Source organism: Typopeltis vanoorti, chromosome 17 (assembly GCF_054136105.1).
Source record: "Typopeltis vanoorti isolate ZY-2024b chromosome 17, IOZ_Tvanoo_1.0, whole genome shotgun sequence".
NCBI classification, from domain to species: domain Eukaryota; kingdom Metazoa; phylum Arthropoda; class Arachnida; order Uropygi; family Thelyphonidae; genus Typopeltis; species Typopeltis vanoorti.
The window spans coordinates 88700570-88727481 of record NC_143565.1 but is presented as its reverse complement, the minus strand read 5'-3'; the positions used below and the strand labels follow the sequence as shown (position 1 = coordinate 88727481).

General features: G+C 39.2%; 1 protein-coding gene across 3 annotated transcripts in view; it reads right to left on the bottom strand.

Annotated features, from left to right (window-relative positions):
- Positions 1-26912, bottom strand: part of LOC150097613 (papilin-like) — a 1184257-nt gene that overhangs the window by 1027937 nt on the left and 129408 nt on the right. For 2 of the 3 annotated variants that reach the window (XM_090407770.1, XM_090407772.1), the window contains exon 3: positions 25475-25662. The exons of the other annotated variant lie outside the window; for it this stretch is intronic. In XM_090407770.1, the coding sequence (XP_090263896.1) occupies positions 25475-25662 (188 nt within the window). The remainder of the gene's footprint in view (positions 1-25474; positions 25663-26912) is intronic. 3 annotated transcript variants of the gene reach the window in all.

The following is a 26912-nucleotide window of genomic DNA, read 5'->3' as shown; positions in this document are numbered from 1 at the left end:
AATGTAATATATTGATTTTTTTTTTTTTTTTTTTTGTTGATCTTGGTTGAGATGTAATTTCTTGGCTTGCATATTTGAAGCTTTTTTTTATTAAGCTTATCTGAGGATGACACTGGTTAGTTCCGCAAGGTTAGCCTAGTGGCTTTGCACTTCGCAACCATATGCCTGGGGAAGGAGTGTCCTGGGTTCAATTCCCGTCGCCGACGTGAGGAGCTTAAGGATCTTCCTCAGCCATAGCCAAGTTAGCCGGTCTTGGGCATGGACAGCAGGGTTTTTCATCCACAAGCAGGGAAACCGGCCCCATGAACACACGGATCTACAGCCATAAATACTTACCCCCCCCCCATGAGAGTAGCTGGTGAATATATATATATATATATATATATATTATTATTATTATTATTACATGACACCTCCAAGGAGTCCAAAGACTCATCGAGGGAGGGCACCTACTCTACAACTCTCTGTCTCCACCAACTACAGAGAACCACGTCATCTACACCAATGCTATCTACCACCCACCACCACTAGTATTTTCACAGACAATCACAAACATCAATGCCCATGGCAGGATTCAAACCTGCAGCCTTTTGACTGGAGAGTAGATACGCTAACCACTTGACCAACCAAGCTGGCAAAGGAAAGATATATTGTGCATATAAATGTTGAATAGAGTTGGGAAGAGAACAGCTCCCTGTGGCACTCCACAGGTTACTGTTACTGCAGTTTGACCTGATGCATGTGATATGTTTTCTATTTTGAAGGTAATTTATAAACCACATGATAATAATAATAATATACAGAATTTGCATCCTTCCTTTTTTTTTCTCAGTGAGTCACTTAACAGTTGAATCAATATTAGTGGTTGAAATCATATTTTTGATAGCTTAGTTACTTACATCCACAAAAAGTTTTACTGACTTTTTTTTTACTCAGTTTTAAAACTTGCCTTGAATGAAACAAAATGGCAATATGAATAAAATCTGCATGCTGTGCAGCATGAAGATCAAATACAATTAATGATGTAGACTTTTCAAGAATAATTCAATGTTGTGAATATAAGAAGTATGATGTATGCATGGCAAAATGTGAAAAATGTGTTTGCAGAGAGACTCAACAAGAAAAGGCATGGATTTGGACTATGAGTTATCAGTGAATATGAATGAAAACTAGTATAAATATGGGTACTTATGACCTATGTGAGTAATGATATGAAAGCAAGTGAGGTTGTGGAAGTCAAAGAACATACAAATAAAGAAATAAAAGTAAGTGACATGCATGTGAAAGAAGTGGGAATGAGAGAATATTCTTACTTCTTCAAATTGATGGACAGAGAGAGAAACATGAATGGTATGTGGGCATTGCTGCATGAAGAGAAGGGAGTGCAGTTTGTAAATGCATGACATGTATTTGAGGGAAAAATGGATTTGTAAAAAAAGTGGAGGACTGCATTTGAATGGCTTTGGTATGAGTTAACTGGAGGGACTGTTGCTAGAAGAAAGTGCAGTGTGTTATGTAAGCAGGAGATCAGAGGAAGTAAGAGGTGAAGTGAAAGATAAAGAGAGTGGAAAGGATGAGACTAAAGTGCTTGTTAATGGAAACAGTAGTAGTGTGAGAGATGGAGACAAAATGGGAATGCAAGAGGAACAGAGAAACCAGGAACGAGGAGAGTTGGAATGGGAGACACAGCATATATAGTGGATGTGGGGGAGGGAGTAGTTAAGAATGAGAAGATATATGAAGTAAGCAGTGATAAAGGTGACTGAGCAACGGCATGTGTAGAGAAGAAATCACAACCAACAAGTGGCTTGGGTAGAACTGCTTATAGACCTAAAAGTGAATTATGGTGTTTATTTAAGAATTATAGGAACATCAGAAATAAAGGAGATGAAATTGTTTCACTGAGAAATTTATTCACCCAAAAATTATTGGAATACCTGAACATGGTTGAATGAGAATGATATCCTGATGGAAATAGAAATGGAAAGAGTATATCTCTCATGAAGAGAGAAAGGACAAGAAGAGAGGGGAAGTGTTGTTGATGATAGTAGGGAAATTATGTCCACATAAGGCAGAGATGCAAGATGGAAATAGTGGCAATGGTTTAGAAACAGTATGGTGTGAGCAGGAAGTTAAAAGGAAGAGATGTTTAGTTGGACATTGCTATTGGCCAGGGAATGTGGAGGATGATGATAAAGAAACATATGAGTAACTTAGGTTAGTGAACAAGGGAAGGGTGATCATTATGGGTAATTTTAATTATAGCAGTATAAACTGAAATGAAAAAATAGCATTTGGGAATAAGGAAAATCAATTTCTAGGGTTCTTGTGGGACAACTATCATAGACAGTATTTAAAAGAGAGAATGCAAGGATTGAGACTTTTAGATATGATCAATTCATCAGAGGATGTGATGGTGATTGGGATTCTGCACTTCCCTCCATTTGGTGAGAGTTATCATGAGTGATCACATTGGTTGTGGCTAGTGATATGAAGACTTCTGTGAGGAAAGGATATACATGGAATTACAAGGCTGGCAATTACAAGAAACTTTGGAGTCAGTTTGGAGCCATGGAATGGAATGAGGAGTTAAGTAGGAAGAAAATAAATAATGCTTGGAAATTGACAGAGATACTGTACATGACAGTGTTAATAATGTGTGAATGTATTCCAAATGTCAAAATTCTAGATAATGTGGGTGTCAAATGGGTGAATAACAGGATTAGGCATGAGATCTGGAACAATAAGGCACTGTGGAGGCAGCACAAGATAAGTAATAGTAATAATGGTTGCAAGAAGAATATAAAGAGCAGGCCAGGAAGGCGACCCAGTTGGTGAGGATAACAAAAGTGCAGTAGAAGCAGAAATTAGCAAATCAAGCCAAGAAAAATGATAAGGAGTTTTTCAATATGTTGCAAGTCAAAAGAACAATGATTATGGCAAAATGATTTTAACTGATGAAAGTGGTAGATTGGTAACTGCTGCAGAGAACATAGTTGAGTTACTAAGTATGCAATTCATGAGGGTGTTTCATCCTCAGTGTGAAATCAGCAGCACAATTATAGTGTAAATAGAAGACTTACTGGTAAGCAAGCACAGGATCTTAATTTACAGAAATAAAGAGGTTATCTACCATTGTATAAGGCTCTGATCACACCCCACGTGGATGATTGTGCACAAGTTTGGTCCCCTGGTTTTCATGATCATAATGATATATTACAAAGAGTCCAGAGAGGACTGAGAAAGGTAGCAAATGGTCATGATAAAAGTTTTAATGGATGCAACAGCACTAGGAAACAATTAAAACTAGTATTTAATGCTTCCAATATTTCATCTCAGTTACAGAGACATTGTCAGAAAGTACAAAATGAGACTTGCAACACACATACAAGGCAGCACAAAACTAGCTAAAACACATGGATGAAAGTGGCAAATGGCCTTTGGGTTTGGAATATGAGGACTGATTAAAGGAATTCAATTTGCAAAGCCTTGTGAATAGGAAAAAGAGAGGGGATATAACTGAGCATTTAAGTTAGTAAAGGTTGTTACCAAGTTAATGTACAAGAAATTTTTAATAGAATGAGATAAGGAGGTAGAATAAGGTGTCATCCTTGGAAACAGTGTAAGGAGGGTGTGGGCATAATAAGCAGGTTCTTTTGCATGGAGAGTGGTTGGTGAGTGGAATTATTATTATTATTATTAAACAAGACTTCATGGAGTCAAAGACTCATCTAGGAGGTCCTTTTATCTCACACACATCTCATCATACCGTGTCTTAAACACATTCAAACTCCTTGCAGACACCACACTCTCAGGCAAGGCATTCCAATCACTCACAACTCTGCACGAAAAAAACCTGCCTCTCACTCCCCTACTCACACCCTCTTTATACAGTTTCCAGGAATGACCTCTGGTTCTCCCCTGATCTCCTATTATTCTCTGTAGAACTACTCCACCATTGATCCTATAGCAACCCCTTACCAACTTGTAGGTCTCTATCATATCTCCCCTCTTCCTTCTCTCCACTAGACTCTGCAAATTACATCTTTTCAATCTTTCCTCATACTCAACATTCCAGAGATCAGAAACTACCTTAGTCAGTCGCCTTTGGACCCTTTCCAACATCTCTTCATCCTTCTGAAAACCAGGTGACCAAATCTGGGCACAATAGTCCATGTGTGGCCTAATCAAAGCCTTATACAATGGAACAAAAATCTCCCTACTTCTACACATCAGTGTCCTCCTCATCATTCCCAGAAGTCTTTGTGTTGTCTTCAGAATTTTGGCTATGTGTCCCCTAAATTTTAGATCCTTATCCACTATCACCCCAGATCTCTTATTTCCTCTACTTCGAACAATATATTCTCACCAAGCATAAATTCTGCATCCCATCTTTGTTATCCAAATTTTAAAACCTTACAACATTGAACTCACATCCCCATTTGCTTGCCCAATCACTCAATTTATTCAAGTCTTCTTGCAAGGCCACAACATCTTCACTACTCTTTATGGTTCGTCCCAACTTTGCATCATCTGCAAACAACTGAATATCTCCATCCAAATCTTCGCCAATATCATTAATATACAAGTTAAATAGTAATGGCCCTAAAACAGATCCCTGAGGCACACCACTAGTGACTTTCCTTTTCCTGGATATTGCACCCCCATACACAACTTGTTGATTCTTATCAGATAGCCAGTCTCCAATCCAATGCACTAGTCTAATATCCAACCCCATCTGCTCTAGTTTGACTGTCAACTTATCATGAGGTACTCTATCAAAACCTTTTGCAAAATCCAAGTATATTACTGTGTATCCTTTTCCTCTGTCCAAGGAAGCAGTCACTTTATTGTAATAAGCAAGTAGATTACTAAAACATGACCTCCCTTTAGCAAATACATGCTGTTCATCAAAGATTATACCATTGTTGTCAACCCAACTCTGGATCCTAGTTCTCACAAGCTTCTCCAACAACTTAACCACAACACCTGACACACAGATAGGCCGTAGTTTGATGCTTGAGTTCGATCACCTCCTTTATGAAGTGGCACAATCTTGCCCTCCTTCCACTCTTTAGGAACTTGACCAACTGCAAGACTTGTATTAAAAAAATATGTCACGGCAGGTGTCAACTCAATGGCACATTCCTTCAGAATACGCGGTGATATATTATCAAGTCCCACAGCCTTATTTACATCTAGTTTACTCAACTCCCCAAACACCTCTTGCTCACTTACAGTCAGTCTCTCCTCCCCATCATCAACTGCTTTTAATCTCTTCATGAAGTCACATTCACAAGATTGAAAGATCTTTATGAATTGCTCATTAAGTATCTCCACAACACATTCTGCAACAGCTGTCTTTATACCATTTCCTCCAATCAATGTCATCCTTCCATAATCATTCTTTCTTTTGCTGGCTACATATCGAAAGAACTCCCTAGGATTCTTTTTGGCTTCATTAGCTAACTGCTGTTCATACCTCTCTTTAGCTACTCTCACCAACCAAGTCACCCTCCTTGCCTGGTCGTTGTAGACCTCATGAAATTGGTTACTTCCACTTCTCTTATGCTGTCTCCACAATGCCTTTTTTTTCTGTATTGCATGCTTAATCTCTTTATTCATCCATCTCACACCTACCTTATTTAACCTTCTCACCCGTGGTATACATTTAGACATTGCATCTACTAAATAGTTTTTGAAAATCCCCCAAGCTGCATTGATCTCTTTTCCAGCTAACTCCTCATTCCATGCTACATCTGCAAGCTGTCTCCTGAGCTCTTCATAATCACCCCCTTGTAGTTCCACATATACCCTTTTTTCACAGGGGTCCTTGCACTGCTGGCAACCACCCAGGTAATCACCTCATGGTCACTTTCACCAATTGGTGGATGATTTGACACCTCATTTATAATTACATCCTCCGATGAGATGACCAAATCCAAGACCCTTAATCCTCGTGTGCCCTCTGTTACATACTGTCTGAGGTAATTATCCCTCAAAAACTCAAGAAACTCATTTTCTTTACTTCCAGTCGCTATCTCTTCAATCCAATCTATATTGCCATAATTAAAATCACCCATAATGATCACCCTTTTCTTATTTGCTTGGCTTATTTGACTATACATTTCACTATCACCACCATCCACATTATCAGGTCTATAACAACATCCCTCCAAGTATTTGATTCTATTCACCTTTATCTCACATCTCACTATCAAAACCACTGGCCCTATTTCCCTCTTGCATCTCCACCTTGTATGGACATAACTCTTTCTCTATCATCAATAGCACTCCCCCTCCCTTTTTACCCCTTCTATCCTCACGAAACACATCATACCTTTCCATCTCTATTCCTGTCAGGATGTTGTCCTCATCTAACCATGTCTCACTTATTCCGACAATCTCTGGGCGCACAGATGCAATTAGTGCAACCATTTCATCCGCCTTGTTTGTTATACTTCTAGCATTGGTATACAAACACAACAACTCATTTCTGGATCTACAGCTAGTTCCACTGATACCATTCACTCGATGTGCTCTCTCCATGCTGGACTGGGGCCATTTCCCTTTCAGCTTCTTCATTTTAGAACTCTTTGCAATTCCATCTGTTTCCTCTTGATCCCTGGTCATCCCATTACTTTCCTGCCTACACATGCTCTCACCTCCTCTTGGAGCATCCACCTTTCTCACGCTGTGTACCCCTGTCCACCCTGAGCCTCCCCATTTCCCTGCTACTCTTGCACACCCATTCTCTCATTTTCTATACTCATACCACTCACTTCCCCATTCATTTCCACTTCTTCAATCTCTCCTGTCTTACTCTCCTGCTCTTCCACATCACTCCCCTCTCGATCTGATTCATTCTCTCTATTCACTTCTCTACTTTCCAGCAGCAGTCTCTCCAAGCGACTCGCACCATAACCACTCAAATGCAGTCCATCGCTCCCATACAGCTCACTTCATCCCTCAAACTCATTCCACACATTAACAAACTGTACTCCCATCTCCTCACACATTTCTGCCAGAATATCATTCATAATCCTTGCTCTCCATCTCAATTCACCACAATCATACCTAAGCAACACACTGACTACCCTTCCTGTCACACTATTCTCTTTTATCTTTACAAGCAGTCTCCTGACATTCATTTTGACATGCACTTTTCTCTCAAATCATTTGTACCAATTAATACAATTAACTCTTTTGCTCGCTCCCACCTCATAGTCAATGCCTCAATCACTCTACTCATTTTACCGCCTGGAAAACATACCTTGTGCATTTTATCCTCTAGCACACCTTTAATAATGGAGTCGCCATACAACTCCACTTGCTCATCTTTCGTTAACTCTCTCATGCCATCATGATTTATTTTAATAGTTTAGACCTGAATTCTCTTAATTTCATTCCGCATCCATTTCATTTCTTGCTTCATCCAATCCAATTCACCTTCTGAACCTCGCGACACATTCTCTCTATCATTAAAACTTTCTAACTTTCTAACTCTCGACCCCCCTCTTCTCACTTTCCCTCTCATTTATCTTTCTTTGTTTCCGTACTTTTGGTCCAACATACATCCAACTTTCACTATCATTCTTCTCACTTTCACATTCATTTATCTTTCTTTGTTTCCGTACTTTTGGTCCAACATACGTCCAACTTTCACTATCATTCTTCTCACTTTCACATTCATTTAATTTTCTTTGTTTCCGTACTTTTGGATTAACATGCGTCCAACTTTCGCCATCATTCATTCTTTTTTCGCTATCATTTATTCTTTCGATTTTTTTTACTTGCGATTTCTGCATCACGCCATTTCTACTTTTATTCGTTCTCTCAATTTCGTTTCTTTCCGCCTCACTTTCGTCCCTTTTAACCTCTGTTACGGTTGTCAAATCGCTCTTTTTCTTTTTTCCCGATTTATTAACATTTTTTCGCCTCTCTTTCACACCATCCTTCTCTTTTAAACATGAACTCGCGACACAATCAGTACTAGCACTTTCTGTCATCAATTTCATATTCGCATTCATCAGTTCCTCGTTCAGGTCACACTTTGCACACACCCTTCTTCCATCCACAATAAACATCCACAAATCATTTATGTAATCGAAGTAATCATATAGTGTGAGGTCTGTTATGTAATCATATAACAGACCTCACACTTAATGAAACGACTGAAATCTAAATTAAAATCATGGAATGACAATGCTGCCCCCATTTTTTTTTTTTTTCTCTGCAGGTTACTAGGTCTAATAATAACAATTTCGTAATTTAGTTTAGGCAAGAAAAAACCCCCACACTAATAATATCGGTAGCGAATAACGTTTACAGCCACTCCTACTTAAACAATTACGCATATATACTTAATTATTCCTAGTAAAACTTATCTGAATCAGGAGCTCTTCAAATCGCGTCCTACATTGAATACCTGTAGGCATACATTGCCTGTAAGTGTAGTGATTGCAGATGGATTTTTTTTTTTTTTTTATTATTATTCAGGTCTCCAAGGAGTCAAAAGACTCATCGAGGGAGGTCCTTCCTAAGACAAAGTCTGTCAAGACTCATCGAGGGGAGGTCCCCCCCCCTGAGAAACACAAAGTCTATCATACCACTCTTTAAACTCACTGACCGTTTTCGCTCCCACCACTCCATCAGGCAATGCATTCCACGGCTCAACCACCCTCCACACAAAGAAACCACTCCTTAGCCTCTTGCTCACAGTTTCCTTTCGTAACTTCCAGGGATGGCCTCTTGTCATCACTCCTTCCCGCTGTTCAACCAAGCAAAAGAACTCCCCAGTGTCAACCCTGTAACCACCTCTCAACAGTTTAAAAGTCTCAATCATATCACCTCTCCTTCTTCTATCCACCAAACTCTGCATTCCACATTCTCTCAGCCGATCCTCATAACTATCCTTTTACAGTCCTGAAACCATCTTTGTCATCCGTCTTTGTATCCTTTCCACAGTTAATTTATCCCCCTCAAATCCTGGGGACCAAATCTGAGAACAATAGTCCAAGTGTGGTCTGATCAGAGACTTATACAACGGAATGATAACCCTCTTATCTCTGCAGGTCAGTGTCCTTCTCATAATAGCAGCAATCCTCTGTGTTACCTTCACCACCTTTGCAATATGTCCCCTAAACTTCAGGTTTCTATCAATCATCAACCCCAGATCTCTTGTCTCCCGTACTTCCTCCAATATAACTCCTCCCATAGAGTATGTAGCATCCCATCGATGTTTCCCAAACCTCAAGACCTTACATTTTGCTGTATTATACTGAAATCCCCATTCATTTGCCCATCTATCTAGCTTATTCAAATCCTCTTGCAGGGCTACCACATTTGCACTATTACTAATAATCCTTCCCAGCTTCGCATCATCCGCAATTAACTGAATATCCCCCTGCAGTCCACTGGCTATGTCATTGATATAAAGGTTAAACAATATAGGTCCTAGTACTGAGCCCTGTAGGACCCCACTTGTAACCCTCTGCCTCCTGCAAACTGCTCCACCATACACAACTCTCTGATACCTATCAGACAGCCAATCCTGAATCCAGTTGACCAATCTGACATCCAGACAGATTTGCTGCAACTTAAATATCAGCTTATCATGTAGCACCCTGTCAAATGCCTTCGTCAAGTCTAAGAAAATTGCAGTATATGCCTTTCCCTCATCTAATGTTCTTGTAACTTTATTATAAAAGGCTAGCATATTGCTAAAACAAGAGCGTCCTTTCACAAATCCATGTTGATTCTCACAGATAACATTACCCTCATCTGCCCAATGCTGTATACCGTCCATCACTACTTTCTCCAAGATCCTAACAACTACTGATTACAAACAGACTGGCCTATAATTAGACACTTCAAGTCTATTACCACCCTTATGCAATGGCACTATCTTACCTTCCTTCCATTCCCAGGGCACCTTTGCCAAAGTTAGACTTTCATTGAAAAGCCACGTTAAAGGCACTGTCAATTTCCTAGCACATTCTCTCAAAACTCGTGGTGAAATACCATCCAGTCCCACAGCTTTACTGACATCCAGAGTACTCAGTATCTGAAACACACTCTCCTCCTGTACCTCCAGACCTCGAAAAAGTCCAATCCCTCTAGCATTAAAACTGACTCCTGTAGGATGAAATACTCCAATAAAGTGTTCATTGAACAATTCTACTATGTCCTCTATATCAGTCACCCTATTCCCATTTTTATCCCACAATATCATTCTTCCACAGTCATTTCTCCTCCTACTGGCCACATAGCTAAAAAATTCCCTAGGATTTTCTTTGGATCTTAGGGCCAATCTCCTCTCATATTCCAGTTTCACTTTCCTTACCACACTAGTCACTCTTCTGGCCTGTGTCTTATATTCCTCATGCATCTTCTCTTCACCTGTCTCCTTATATCTCTTCCATAGCCTCTTTTTCGCATGCAATTCCTGTTTAATATTGTTTGTCATCCACTTTACTCCAAATTGCGTCCTCTTCTTCACTCGTGGTATACAACTTACCATTGCTGATAACAAATATTCTTTCACAATTTCCCACGCACTAGTGATATCCCAGCCTTCCAATTCCTCCCTCCATGAAACTTCCCGAAGTTGACATCTAAGACTATTATAATCACCTGCCTTATAATTCCACATAAGTTCCCGTCTCTTTGATACTCCTGCATGTCTATTCATTTTCCAAGTCAACACCATATGGTTCCTCTCTCCAACTGGTGGGAGAGACGTCAACTCAGTTATTATCAACTCCTCTGATGCTATAACCAAATCCAAAACTTTTGAACCTCTTGTTCCCTCTGTTACATGTTGCCTAAGACATTTGTCCCTCAAGAATTCTAGAAATTCCATTCCCCTATTGCTACATGCATCTTCCTCTCTCCAATTTATACTACTGAAGTTAAAATCTCCCATAACAATCATTCTTCTTGCACTTGCCAAACTTAGCTGTCTAAACATCTCCTGGTCCCCATCCTCTGTGCTCCTGGGTCTGTAGCAACACCCCACTAAATATCCTGTCTTGCCTACCTCTACATCATACCATACGCTCTCAAAATCATTTGTCTCACTTCCTTCCAAATTCTCCACTCTTAGAGGACATAGGTCATCACTTATCATAAGCAGTATCCCACCACCACGCTTTCCCCTCCTATCCTGACGAAAAATGCTATACCCAGCGACTTCTATTCCTGTTGTTATATCCCCTTCTGTCAACCACGTCTCAGTGATCGCAATAATTTTTGGCCAGGCTGATGCTATCTGCGCCACCAATTCCTCTCCCTTATTCCGGATACTCCTGGCATTAGTATAAAGCATATAAATGCCATTGTTTCTATACCCAACATTATCCCTTCTAGACTCCACTGGGCTCAGTGTTACCTGACATTGTCTCCCTTCTCCCAAGTATCCATTCCCACAAGAGGCCACCCCTGCTATCATCCTCCCTGGGATACACTGACTCGTTCAGAACAGCAATCTCTCCAGATGCCTACGTCCTTCCTCATTCAAATGTAAACGGTCTCTAGCATACAATTCCTCTCTTTCCTCAAACGCACTCCAAGCATCCACATATACCAGTCCTCTCTTGTCACACATTCTCGCTATTATGCCATTCAATATCACTGCTCTTCTGCTCAGCTCATCATTATCATACCTAGGCAACACACACACTATTTTTCCTCTCTCTGTCTTCTTCCGTACAGTCTCAAGCAAAAATCTCATATCTCTCGCTGCCCGACTTACATTACCACTCAAGTCATTCATTCCTACCATCACAATCATCTCATAAATCCTTTCACATCTCTTAATTGCCATAGCCACCCTTTCTATTGTTCCTCCTATCAAACACTCCTCACGCATCCTATCTTGAACACCACGGATCGTTGAGTCGCCATGCATTATACCTCTTACCATTCCCTCGCTCTTATTGTTTCCATTCTCTCCTCTTCTTTCATTCCCATACCTCTCTCTTCTACTGTTTCCATTCTCTCCTCTTCTAGCACTCCCATACATCTCTGTCATTCCCTCTCTCCTACTATTTCTATTTTCTCCACTTCTAGCACTTCCATATCCCTCTCTCATTCTGTCTCTTCTACTACTGTTTCCATCCTCTCCTCTTCTAGCACTTCCATATCTCTCTCTCATTCCGTCTCTCCTACTGTTTCCATCCTCTCATCTGCTAGCATTCCCATACCTCTCTCTCTCATTCCCTCTCTTCTACTGTTTCCATTCTCTCCTCTTCTAGCACCCCCATACCTCTCACTCATACTCCCTAAATTCTCTCTCTCTCTCTCTCTCTCTCTCTCCTACTCTGATTCGCCTTGCATTTATCTCTTCCATTCTCCTAATGTTATCTTTCATACTTCTGCTCTTATTCACAAGACATTCCACCTCCTCTTTCAACTCATCTATCTCCCTCTGCAGGTCAGTCACTCTTAATCTAAATTCATTCTCCCAAACTGAACCATCTCCTAAACTTTCACAGTCACTCACACCTTCCACACTATCAACTATTATTTTCTCATTCTCTCCTATCACACTACTTGTCTTCCTACATTCATTCCCCGTTCCTGGAGCAACAAAGTCGGATATCGATATATCTAATGTACTTATTTCCTCCAACTGCCTGAATTTTGCGCACATACGCTCTCCGCTCTCTTTAACAAGCCACATATGTAATTCCCGAGACGCATACATGCCGCAAGTACTGCATGCCACAAAGTCCCTTATGATATTGCTAATAATTGAGTTCTTAAATGGCGGAGGACTTGGCGTTACGCCACTTGCGACTGCTGCTGAATCCACCATCATTCCTTACTGCCGAGTAGCGTAATCTTTAATAATTATTCAATTAATAAATAAGAGGAAAAAAAAGTACAAACATCAGGACATTTAAGTACTAAATATAATTAAATAAAATGAAATATAACTAAATACAGTAACTTAGCTTCGTTTTGTCTTCCACCGGATTGAATAAGTTTAAAGCATGGTTTCATGCTTTATTTTCATGTTTTGTTTGTAACAATGTGTACTTCCTGCAACAAGTATTTTGAATCCATGGAGATCTGGTGCTGGTAATAATAATAATAATGATAATAATAGCACTATGTACAACATCTGTCTTTCAACATTTCAGATTTTTGATGGCTTTTTCTATCTCAAGTGCATTAAGTCATAACTTCATTGCATTTCTCTTGAGTGTTTCCCATTACCATGCTGTCATTGCTTGTTTCATTTAGCAGTCTTTCAACATTATTTCCCCAAACATCTAGATTATTTTAATCTTCAGTTTTTATGTCACCTTTATCATCTCTGATTCGTTTACAGTACTTTCCTCCATTCTAAGTTTTTGAATAGCTAGAATAGAAAAGAATCGAATATTTGCCACCTTCCTGATATTTATTTTTTTATATCATTATGAAAGTCTTCTTGTCACTTTTGTTGGGTTAGTTTCATATGTATTCTCTCAGAGCACAAGCACTTACCTACTGGAACTTTCGATATGCTTTCTTCTTTTCCTTCACTGCCTCTTTAACTTCCTGAGTCCACAATTGATTTTCTTGGATTGTGGTTGAAACATGGGTGTTAGAAATAACTAGTCCTTGTTCTTCTGAACAAAAATCCAGCAGCTTTTCTTGAAATTATCCCAAAACATTTCTATATGGCTGGTAATCATTTCCTACTCTGATGTTGAGATCTAAAATAAGGACAGCTTTTCCTTTGTGCCAACAAATTCCCATTAGCGAATTTTTGGAGGCATTAGCTTCCAAAAACCCTCCACTTCTTCCTTAGTAGAATCTTCTGTGGGACTCCAAGCACAAATAAGTTTCATTGTTCTGTTTCCCACATAAATCTTCTTGATGGTGGAGCAATATCAAAGAGACAGAAGGTTACAAATGGGGTTCCACAGGGCTCAGTACTGGGACCTATATTGTTTAACCTTTATATCAATGAGATTGCCCATGGATTGCAAGGGGATATTCAGTTGTTTGCAGATGATGTGAAGCTGGGAAGGGTTATTAGTAATAGTGCAGATGTGGTAGCCCTGCAAGAGGATTTGAATAAGCGAGATAGATGGGCAAATGAATGGGGGTTTCAATTTAATGCAGCAAAATGTAAGGTCTTGAGGTTTGGGAAACATCGATGGGATGCTGCATACTCTATGGGAGGAGTTATATTGGAGGAAGTAGGGAAGACAAGAGATCTTGGGTTGATGATTGATAGAAACCTGAAATTTAGGGGACATATTGCAAAGGTAGTGAAGGTAACACAGAGGATTGCTGCAATAATGAGAAGGACACTGACCTGCAGATCCCAGATTTGAAGGGGATAAATTAACTGTGGAAAGGGTACAAAGCCGGATAACAAACACAGTTTCAGGACTGTACAATGTTAGTTATAAGGATCAGCTGAGGGAGTGGACTGCAGTGTTTGGTGGATAGAAAAACGAGAGGTGATACGATTGAGACTTTTAAACTGTTGAGAGGTGGTAACAGAGTTGATACTGGGGAGTTCTTTCGCTTGGCTGAACAGTGGGAAGGAGTCATGACAAGGGGCCATCCCTGGAAGTTACGAAAGGAAACTGTGAGCAAGAGGGTGAGGAGTGGTTTCTTTGCATGGAGGGTGGTTGAACCATGGAATGCATTGCCTGATAGAGTGGTGAGAGCGAGAACGGTCAATGCATTTAAGGAGTGGTATGAGAGACTTTGTGTTTCCTAGGAGGGACTTCCCTCGATGAGTCTTGATAGGCTTCTGTTTCCTAGGAAGGACCTCCCACGATGAGTCTTTTGACTCCATGGAAGCCTGAATAATAATAATAATATCACTGGCCATTCAAGAATATTATCCTCGTATTTAATGTTGAATACTATAGCTACTCCTTTTCCTCAATTTTATTTCCTGTGTATAACATCTTGTTATACACAGAAAATTGTTTTTCTAAGTTGTTGCTTAGTTGATCTGGTCCTTATCCAATTTTTCTGCTAGTTTCATTTCTTTTCCTTGAAATCTTGAAATCTGCTTATGTTGAGTTGGAATTTATTAAAGTGGTTGACTTTTTGTTGCTTGCCCTGGTTCCTGATGAAAACAATAGGGGCTTTATTTAACCAGGTGACCAGACTCCCCGGCCAAAATGAAAGTCTATCATGTTATATCATCATGTTATTTTGATTTAAACCAATAAGAATACAATTTGGTTTTGTTGGCTAATTCTCAAACTTCCAGCCCATCCTCATTCGTTTGGTATTCTGGTAGGTATCTACTAATGGGATGTATGACAAGAAGATGACAATTGAAGATTAGGTCAGAAGCTCTGGTTGGTTCTCCACATTCCTTAAAGTCTACAATTCCTCTGCAATCATTAACAGCACTCCCTCCCCCTTCCTCTTTTCACATTTCTATCCTTCTAGAAAATTATATATCCTTCTAATTCTATTCCCAACATCACATCCTCCTCAGACAACCAAGTTTCACTTATTCCAATTATCTTTGGGCATACTGATTCAATCAATGCAACAACCTCAGCTCTCTTATTTCGAATACTCCTTACATTTGTGTATAAACATAACAATCCCTCTGTGTGTGTGTGAGAGAGAGAGAGAGAGAGACAGGCCATTCTACTGCAACAACATTCTCTATTCTAGCTCCTATATCACACCTCTCTCTTCGGTCTGACCACTCCAGTTTCACTGATCCTGACTCTGATTTCCATTCCTACCTGTCTTATCCTCAACTTTATGCATTCCATCATTTTGTGCTGCTGCTGCAACCATATCTTCAACCTCAAATCCATCTTCCTCCTGTCATACAATCTGTTTTATTGATATAACTATGTAAATCATCAGAGATAACCATAATAAGGTGAGTTCTGCATTACTACATTAGCATTGTTGTATTAGAACATAATTATCACAGCAATTAAATTTACATTGTCAGTTTGGCATCATATCAAAATATTTTGCCACTCAAAATGATCCAGTTGAAATTAAGATGATATGACAAAATTTACAATCTAACCCAGATTGTAAATTAACCAATGTGGTTGGCCAAATGTATTGCACCTTCATTGTTCACCCAATACTGGATTCGAATCTGCAGGATGTAAGATCTTGTGTCAAGACAGGTTGTGATGAGAAGAATTTAAGACTGCAGTTTTATTTATTTATGCTTATGGCTACATGAAACTGCTAAGTGAAGAGTACAATCACAATTTCCAGCAACAAATGATGAAAATCTTAACGTATAAAAGTTCATTACATAAAAGGCACAACCAGCTTTCTAAGTCTTTCCTCTTTTTTTTTTTTTTTTTTAAATAAAGCAAAAGTAACTTGTCATAATCAAGCCAGGGGCAATTATCATCCTACTGTAACAAGTATGACAAGGCTGCAGGTTCTCACAACACTTCACAACATAAATGTAGCTGTATTCTAGTTTTAATTAGAGAGCAGTTGTGTCTTGTGTGAGAAAACCTGATCCATTAGAGGGGAGGGGGCCCATTTCACATTACATCATCTTCTAACATGAGGAGGAGTTCTGTTGATAACATGACGAGGACTATGAGAATGACTACGAGAATAACGTCTTAGTGGTGAAACAGGACCGTGATCTTCTGTTTCCTCTATAACCACCGCCACACCAACTACAGGTCAAGGTCCAGGCTGGAAAGCCAATTCAAGGCCTCATCCGTCACTTTGTGGATGTCCTGTAGGCCACCACCGTGAAATTGGCGCCTTGGGGAGTCGTACACAATATGAATAATCGTCTGAGCCACAGGAGAACAATCACAATAAGGGTGATCTGACAGCCCCGTTTATGTAGAAGGTAGCCACATCTCCCTGACTAGTTCTGATCCTGTTTATTGATGACCAAATCTTCATAGGAAGATCAAAACCAGACTGCAGAGCACAGGGATCTTCTACCAGGAAGCCGTTTGTGGGTAGATTGTTGGACCAGTGTTCTCTCCATATGTCAGATATTGATGGCAGTGGAGCTGAACAGAGTTCGTCCATAGACCAGAGAGGTTTTCTAGATTTGAATAATAGACTACGTAGGTTTATGAGAGTCTGATGTAGGGGCAGGAGTGGGTTGCTCACTGCTTTATTAAATTCCTTAGTCGAGGCTTGTCTTCTCCGTATGTGTGGTGGAGCAATGTTAGATAGAACAGGCAGCCAGGAGAGAGGGGTGCTTCTCACTGTCCCACTAATTGTGCACATGGTAGAGTTTAGCTGGGTGTCTATAATGTTAGTGTGTGTACTTCTTTCCCAGACAGGGGCACAATATTCTGCTGCAGAGAATGTGAAGGCTAGTGCAGACGACCTTAGAACTTCTGCACCACAACTCCAGGTTGTTCTAGCATTTAATTATGGTTTTTAATTTTATTGGAAAGGTAGATGATGTGCCTTTTATAGGTTAGACTTCTGTCCAGGATCACCCCAAGGTATTTTGGGTGAGGCTCGTGTTCTACCATTTTTCCACAGAATGAAAGATTGAGTTGTTGATTCACCTCTACATTGTACAGGTAGAATACTGAGGACACTGTTTTCGTTGGATTTGGCTTCAAGTACCACTGCTTAAAGTACTCTTTCAGGATGTTCAGAGTGGATTGATGTCAGATCGCTAGGTCATCGGCATACATATACTTGCTTGATCTGGTATGAGGTAGATCATACACGTAGATGTTAAAAAGTATAGGGGATAACACATAGCCTTGAGGAAGACCGTTGTGAAGGAATCTGGGCCTGCTCTTTTTTCCGCCAATATGGACCTGGATCTTTCTGTTGGAAAGAATAGAATCAAAAAGTTGGAAAGTTTTTGTATGTTTTATAATATTTCCTAGTTTTAGGAGGAGGCCCCTGATCCAGACAGTGTCATAAGCACATGTTAGGTTAATGAAAGTGGCTCCAGATTTAAGTTTCTTCTGGAAGCCTGCTTCAATTTGAGTTGTCAGGGCCAGGACCTGGTCACAGCAACTTCTTCCTGGCCTGAAGTCAGCTTGTTCAGTCAGGAGTGCTCTTTCGATGAGTGGTGAAATTCTTTTAAGGAGAATTCTTTCAAAGAGCTTAAAGGTGGTGCAAAGCAAGGAGATAGGTCACAGGTTTTTCACATCATTTGGATCTTTCCCTGGTCTGGGCACGGCAATTATTTTGGCTTCCCACCACAGCTTTGGTAGTTTACCAGTCATGATGATTTCTGAGAAGAGGGCAGCCAGCCATGTTTGGCCATGTTGACCAAGATGTTTTAGGAACTCAGGGAGTATACTGTCCACTCCTGCAGCTTTGCCATTCTTGGTAAGTTTTAAGGCTATTTGTACCTCTTCCGGAGATACTGGGTGTATGAGTTCAGGAAGCTCGCGTTCCATCTTCAGGATTTGTCTGGTGGAAGCTTGTATGGCAATTTTCCTGGTAGAGCTGGTATGAATCTTGGAGGTTTTCAATAAATGGTTAGCCATTTGATCAGGAGTTATCTCTGTTGTTTTGTGTGTCGTTGGCTCTGCTCCACCTAATTTTCTCAGAAGTGACCAGCTTCTCCGACTAGATGTGACGAAATCGAGCTCATTGATGGTTGAGATCCATCTTTCCTTTCTGTTTTTATCCAGTGTTGATATGAGCTCCTTAGCAATAGCTGAATCTTCAGTTTCCTCATATTTGGCTAGGAGTTCCCCACTGGATAAAAACAGAAAGGAATTTCTGTTTTTATTCAGTGATTATAGACCAATGAGTATCTCATGTGTGATGGTAAATGCACTGGAAATATTGGTCAAAAAGAGAATTCAAGAATGAGTGGATAAAAATATGATACTGTACGAGGGGCAACATGGCTTTGTGAAGGGGTGGGTCATGCCTTAGTAATTTACTATCTTTTTATAATAGTAACTGCTGAGTTGGATAAAGGAAATGACTAAACGATGATTCGCTGGATTTTGCAAAGGCATTTGACAGAATACCACATGAAATTCTGTCATGCAAATTAGAACAAGTGGGGGGGATGGATATGCACTGGTTATGTGGCTAAAGAGGGTAGCTGCTGAACAGATATCAAAAAGTGGTATATGGAGGGGAAGAATCAAGGCAAAAATAAGTGACTAGTGGTGTGCCACAAGGTTCAGTGCTGGGACCATTACTGTTTATTATTATTATTATTATTATTATACATGACACCTCCTTGGAGTCCAAAGACTCATTGAGGGAAGGTACCTACTCTACAACTCTCTGTCTCTACTGCTCAATCCACCAACATTTGTATATAAATGATATAGGAAATAACCTGAAAGGAAATATTCAGTTGTTTGCTCAGGATGCAAAATTAGGTAGAATAATAGTTAAGCAAGGCAATGTGGAGAGCTTGCAGGACAATGTAAATAGGCTATCAGTATAAGCAAAAGATAATGGGTATCAGTTTAATGCAAAGAAATGTAAAGTTATGCATTTTGGAATAAATAGATTACAAGCTATGTAGCAAATTGATGGAACCGTACTCCAGGAAATAGATGAAGCTAGAGAGAGTTAGAGGTGGTAGTAGAAAGAGAGTTTAGAGGTTTATAGGTTTAGAAGTTTAGAGGACATATTGTTAAGGTAGCCCATAAGATTACTTTACTATTGAAGAACACATTAAGCAAGTAGAGATATGGAAGTTGTTATAAGGCCTTGATATATCCACATCTGGATTACATGCTCAGGTCTGGTCTCCTGAGTTTCTTGGAGATGAAGAAGTAGTGGAGAAGATTCATAGGTGAGTGACCAAGATGGTGAGTGTTATGAGTGCTTTATCCACTAATGGATTCAAGGAGAAGTATAATAGATTGTGTGGATAGTTTGGATCTCCAGCGATGAGTCTTCTGACTCCATGGAAGTGCCCATACAATAATAATAATGATGATGATAATAATAATAATAATCTTTATATGGACTTTTCAATTGAAGGTGAGTTAGCTAAGTATGAGGTAGCAGGGTTTTTTTCTCCCAGAAACTCAAGTTTTTCATCCTGAAAGCAGGCAAATCAGCTAAGAGAAAACTTGCAATTTACAGACAAAATATACTATTGTGGTTGGTGATAGACAGTAGATGGCACTGTGTGTGTAGTTGAAGAATTAACTAATGGAGAAGGTGAGCTATGTATAATTGGGAAATAAAATAGTGGAGAATGGTGAGCTGTGTGTAGTTTGAGGACTAAATAGTAGAGGGAAAAGGGTTACGCGTAGTGGAGTATGCCCACCTACAATGAGTCCTTGTACTCATTGGAAGTGGTCTGTAATAATAATAATAATAATAATAATAATAATAATAATAATAATAATAATAAAATACAAACTTTTTACTCTCCTTTTCTATGGTCAGACTGCTCTTCCATTCTCCAGATCCAGACATGTGCTGTGACTGTCATCTACAGTGGAATAAGGACCTTCAGTCCCTCTGTTCATAATTCCCATCCAGTATGCTAGCCATTGTTTTCCAAGAAGTGTGAAAAGGCAATAAAAAGTAGAATGCTTGCCTTCTAGTCCCTTTCAAAAAGAGTTGAATGCAATTTTTGCACATCTGTGTTCCAGCATTTCCATTTATGCCATCCAAATGGCAGTCTTGTAATGTCACCTAAAGATAAAGCTGATCTGGAATCACTCTTCTTATCCAACTCCAAAACAAATGATTAAGAGACCTCCAACTTCACCTGGAACATTGTGGACATCTCCAAGTAAAGTTGGAGATGCCAACTGATATGGATTCCATCAATCAAGATCAACAGCAGATTGCCTTGACTACATTATTTGTCTCTGGACACATGCTATGTAAATACTTAGAGAAATCTCTATTGTTACACCTGATATTTACTGGCTTTTGATAAAGTTTGGCATCAAGGCCTTCTCAGCAAATTGCCATCTTGTGGTCTGTCTTCAACTCGCAACTGGATTGTGAGTTTTTTCCTCTGATTGTTCATTAAATGTTATGCTGAAGGATGTACTCTCTTCTGCTTTTCCTATTAATGGAGGTGTGTTCTTCAGGATTCTGTTATTTTAACCACTCTCTTCCTCATATACATATTGTATATGACCTGCTCTCACTAACCTCAAATGATATTCACAGTTTTGCTGATGATGGCACTTTCCATTTCTCCTACTTATATAACAAACCTTGCAGTACTGAAGCATCACTTAAAGTTTGTTTCAAGATGTCAGTTCTTTCCTGTTACTTTTATTTCTCAGCTTGATAGTCAAAAAGACCAGATCTCACTTCTTGGACTGACACTTACTCCTAGCATTTCCTGGAAGCACAAGCACACCACATCTATAGCAAACTTGGCTTCAAAAAAATTGGCATCCATTTTTGTTCAACTTTTTATCTTTCCAGCTACAAACTCTGTACAAATTCCAAACCCAACCCTGGAATACTGTTTTCACATTTTTGATGGTACATCTAAAACTCCTCCACTGAAAACTCTTGATGCTACTCAGAAAGATGGAAGTTTGGTTTATTAATGATCTCTCTCTCTCTCTCTCTCTTTCTATCTCTCTCTCTCTCTCAGACCCTCTCTAACAACTGTTTCACAAGTGGTCAGTTTCCACACCATGTCTCTTCTTCAGATATTCAGACATGGCATTCATCATTCCCACCACTTCTGATAAACCTACAGTAAGATAAACAACAGCTGCCCAACAGTCTTCAACAATTGATTTATTGACCCACTCAGTATGCTACTCCTATACATCTTTCAATCTTTCATCCCATCTACCTCAGTTTAAAGATGACAACCTCCAGCTGTTGATATTCTTCAAAAAGAATATCAACAGATTATTTTATCTTGACCTTGCCATAGATCATAAATTAAAAATGCAAAGAAATTATATTCTTGGTTTAATCTTTAATCCAAGTGTAAGCAAACAATAATAATAATAATAATAATAATAATAATAATAATAATAATAATCGTATGATGATACACGACCGTGAGTCCCCTTTATGGGGAGGTATGGCACCATCTCAGCCCTCCCCCCAAATTTTATCTGGGCTCCGGAACCGGCATAGCTGATGAATCAGACCTATGGCTGGGTCAGTATTCCTGACTGTAATCCGTGTGTGTGTTCCGGTTTGGTGGACCGGTTTGCCTGCTTGCAGGATGAAAAACTCCAGATAAACTGGTGGAAAAAACCCTGCTGTCCATGCCCAAGACCAGTTAACTTGGCTCTGGCTGAGGAAGATCCTTAAGCTCCTCACGTTGTCGACAGGAATCGAACCTAGGACATTCCTTCCCCAGGCATATGGTTGCGAAGCACATAACCACTAGGTTAACTGTGCGGACTAAGCAAACAATGTTTGCTTGTGAAGTATCTTCGCGACTGGGCTACTTGTATATAGAAGCTAATGACTTCACATCAGTTGCCTTAGTATCCCATAATGCAAAGCACATCTTTTCAGATCTGTGAATAATGCTATGCATTATGGGAAGGGCCACTACCAGACTGGTTTCAATATATAATGGATAGATGTTGACAAAGTTTTTTCACCAGCTTCTGCAATACTTCAACCTTAGTATCTCCTCTGGTTCTAGCTCCCACTGATGAGACTTCAATAAAAGTTAAAAACGGTCTGGGTAGTGACATAATTCCCTTCCCATAATGCATAGCATTATACGCATCTGTAAGGATGTGTGTTTTGCATTATGGAATGCTAAGGCAATTGATGCAAAGTCATTAGCTTATATACATGTAGCCCAGTCATGAAGATACTTCACGTGCAAACATTGTTTGCTTATATAAAGAATTAAACAAAGAATATAATTTCTTGGCATTTTTAATTTATGATCTATGGCAGGATCAAGATAAAGTAATCTGTTGATATTCTTATTGAAGAGCTGGAAGTTGTCATCTTTAAACTGAGGTAGATAGGATGAAAGATTGAAAAGATGCATGAGAGTATCATGATGTGAAGATATATATATATATATATTAGGATAACCAAGTAATTTTATAAACTTGGTTATTTTAACTCCTAATCCCAAGTATGCAAACAATTAAGTTTGCGCCTGAAACAAAGTTCAAGTCTAAAGATGTTACAACACCAGGACAACTCATTTTAAAGGTGGGTAAAGCTATGATCACTATTCTTAGTATTTTCCCATAATGTAAAGCACATCTCACTAGAAGATGTATACTGCAATGCATTATGGGTGGGGTTACTACCCAGACCGGTTTCAACCTTTTTTGAGGTCTCCTCAGTGAGTAGCTAGACCCTAAATACCAAGGTTTTAGTAATACGGAGCCTTATCACCTTTACCTATAGAAGTTGCAACAAGGTGTTTTTATTTTTAATAAAAATCTCTGGAGGAGATATTTTATTTTTATTTTTATTTTTAAAAATAAAAATAAAAACACCTTGTTGCAACTTCTATAGGTAAAGGTGATAAGGCTCCGTATTACTAAAACCTTAGTATTTAGGGTCTAGCTACTCACTGAGGAGACCTCAAAAAAGGTTGAAACCAGTCTGGGTAGTGACCCCACCCATAATGCATTGCAGTATACATCTTCTAGTGAGATGTGCTTTACATTATGGGAAAATACTAAGAATAGTGATCAGAGCTTTACCCACCTTTACAATGCATTGTCCTGGTGTTGTAACATCTTTAGACTTGAACTTTGTTTCAGGCTCAAACTTAATTGTTTGCATACTTGGGATTAGGAGTTAAAATAACCAAGTTTATAAAATTACTTGGTTATCCTAATATACAATATCCCCAAGTTAAAAAATTTATTATATATATATATAAAAGGTCTAAGTCAACCTGCTGTTATGTTTGCAAGATTACTACAGTGATAAAAATCAGGTTGTTTGGAATGACGGCTGAAGCAACTAAGGCTACGAAGCCAGTGTTTTATATCAATTGAAAGACTTTTGGCAGTTCAGTATGAAAAACCAGAGTTCTGGGAAGAAAAAAAGCTTCAACCTGTGCATGAGAGCCAGAGGCTAACTCACCTTCATTTAGAATGCCCTTACAGAAGTTTTTATACTGAAGTGCAGGTTTCCGACCTAAAAAGGCATCATCAGTGAGCTAGAGGCTCACTTCATGCTAAACCATAAAGAGCACCTCTGTAGCTCAGTTCACCTTAATATAGCCTTAATCTGTTCCATTAATCTATCATGTTGGCCAGGTTTAATGGAGTATCAACAGCACTGGAGAAGGATTAAAAACTATTTTAATTTTTCCAATATTTCATCTGTCAGTGATACATCTTTAGGGAATACAAATTAACTCTAGTGTTGAGTTATTAAGTTGCTTTGTGTGTTGTGTGCATGTGTTACAGGTGCTAGTTTATACTCCCTGAAGATGTCTCACTGACTAAGATGAAATATTGAAAGAATAAAATAGTTCAAATCCTTCCCCAGTGCTGTTAATATTCCATTGAACCTGAGGACAACACAATGTTCTCACGCCACTTAAGCCTTAACACTTAAGTGCCAGGTTGACATAGATTAATGGACCCATTAATCTATGTCAATCAGCAACATACATCATGCTCGCAGTGGAGAAAGAAATTAATAAGTGAATGCAATCAGTTTTAGGAATGCTATCACAAGTAGTGGAATAATCAGTACAGACCGGCCTGGTTGGCCAGGTGATTAGCGTATCCGATCTCCAGCCAAAATGCTACTGGTTTGAATACCACCATGGGCATGGATATTTGTGATTGTCTGGGAAAATACTAGTGGTGGTGGTGGTGGTGGGCAGTAGATGCCGTTGGTGTAGATGATGATAATGGTAGTTGCAGTTGACTGAGTTGGTGGATGGAGAGTTGTAGAGTAGTGACATCTCCCTCACTGAGTCCTTGGACTCCTTGGAGGTGTCACATAATAATATTAATAATGATAATAATAAACTCGCACAATGTCCTGAAACTCCATAGAGCCATCACCGAGATTTAGCATCCACTCTTGCAGGTGATGTTTCAATCCCCCTATCAATCCCTATTAGTATTATTTTTATACACTATGTACCAAGCTAGATTTTGTGAATTGCAAAATCAAAAACCTGATTTCTTCCATGAAAAAAAAAAAAAACCTAGTTGTCTGCACCAAAGTGCATAGTATAGTTGCAAGATCGATGCAATATTTGCTGTTTAGTTGGAAAGATCTGTATTTGAGAAAGTGAGAACATTTAGAAGCACGATTTTAGCTGATGATGGGTTAGGCCTAATATAGAGATAGCCAGGCATTTCATCCTACAAACAAGCAGGAGAATATTCATAACTGATATAATGGACTCAAAAAGCATGAGTTTCTTCAGCCCTAATTGTTACCAAACTATCCTTCAAGCAACTTGGTGTGGGGGAGGGGAGTCCTCTAGTTGGGGACTAGAATTGCTATAATAGTCTTTCTTCTGAAATACTAGCATCATGGAAGTTACCATGATGAGGGTATGCAGGCATCTGACAATAATAGTAATAATAAAAAAAAGTGTTATATGTATATGTCAGTTGCATACCTGTAATCAAGACATATCCTAGTTTGAAATGCTACTCCCCCTCCACAAGTCCGAGAACACTCGCTACTCTCAGTCCATGGACCCCATGGCCCATATTCACGAACATTAGAATGTAAACCTAGTGAGATATTATGAATGAAGGAGTAAGTTGGCCTAATCTGTCGCTTCTGTCTTGCATGCTGAATTACCTGAAAAAAGGGGAAAAAATGTGTTAAGAATTAATAAATGAAACATTTCTGCTTATTTAGTACTATTAAATAACTTATATACAACTTAGTACTATTAAATATTGGGACCTGATGATATATCACCACATATTTTAAGGAAGATGCCAGGGAGTTGATATCTGCCTTGACATATTCATTTAATATGAATCTTACATTGGATCAAGTTGCAAAGGAGTGGAAGGAAAGCAAGATTGTGCTACTTCATAAGGGAGATGACAGAACTGAAGCATCAAATTATAGACCAATCTACCAATCTATGCATCAGTTGTTGTGGTTAAAGTCAGGGCCGTACTTATATATGTGCAGGTGGGTGGAGGGCAAAAAATTAAGTCCAATTTAAAGGATCCAAACAAAAAGGAAGGGCCCAGGAGCCCAAAGAGGAAGGGGCCCCATCTTGCCTTGGGGAAAAGTGTAAGTACGGCCCTGGTTAAAGTGTTAGAGAGGATAGTGCAAATCAGGATCCAGAATTGGGTTGACAATAATGGTATTATCTTTGATGGACAGCATGGATTTGCTAAAGGGAGATCATGTTTTAGTAATCTACTTACTTATTACAATAAAGTGACAGCTTCATTGGACAAAGGATATGGATAAAGAGCAGCATACTTAGATTTTGCAAAGGCTTTTGATATATTACATTTTACATTTTACACAGCATACTGCAAGATTTTGTGATCTGCGATGCTTGCAGCATGTACACATCCTGACAGATATGTGGAAGGTGAGAGCTCAAGGAGTGTGCATATGTGAAAAATGTAGAAAATGGAAAGAACTTTGTGATTTAGACATTAGTATAATGGACCTTGACAGTGTTATGTTAAAAACAGGAGAATACTGACCGAGAGAAACAAGTAGCGTGATCAAGGGTGAGAATAACGAGCAGAATGTGGGTGAAAATAAAAGTGGGGAGTATAGTAAATCTGAAACATCATGCCATTTTCGAAGATGGTGTTAATTGGCAGGATGAATGATGAGCAAGAGTAGATAGCTTACAGAGAGAGAGAGAGAGAGAGATAGATGCACTAAAAGAAGTGGAATGTCTTGGAAATGAGTTGAGAAGCATGAAAGAAGAAATTAGATGACTTGAAACAATGAATGCAAAGCAAATCAGAGTAGGGGTGCAAGAGTTGTTGGAATGATAGAAAAGGAGAGAATAGGAGAGACAATAAAAGAAAGTGAAAGAACAAAATGTGAGAGAGTGCTGGAACCAG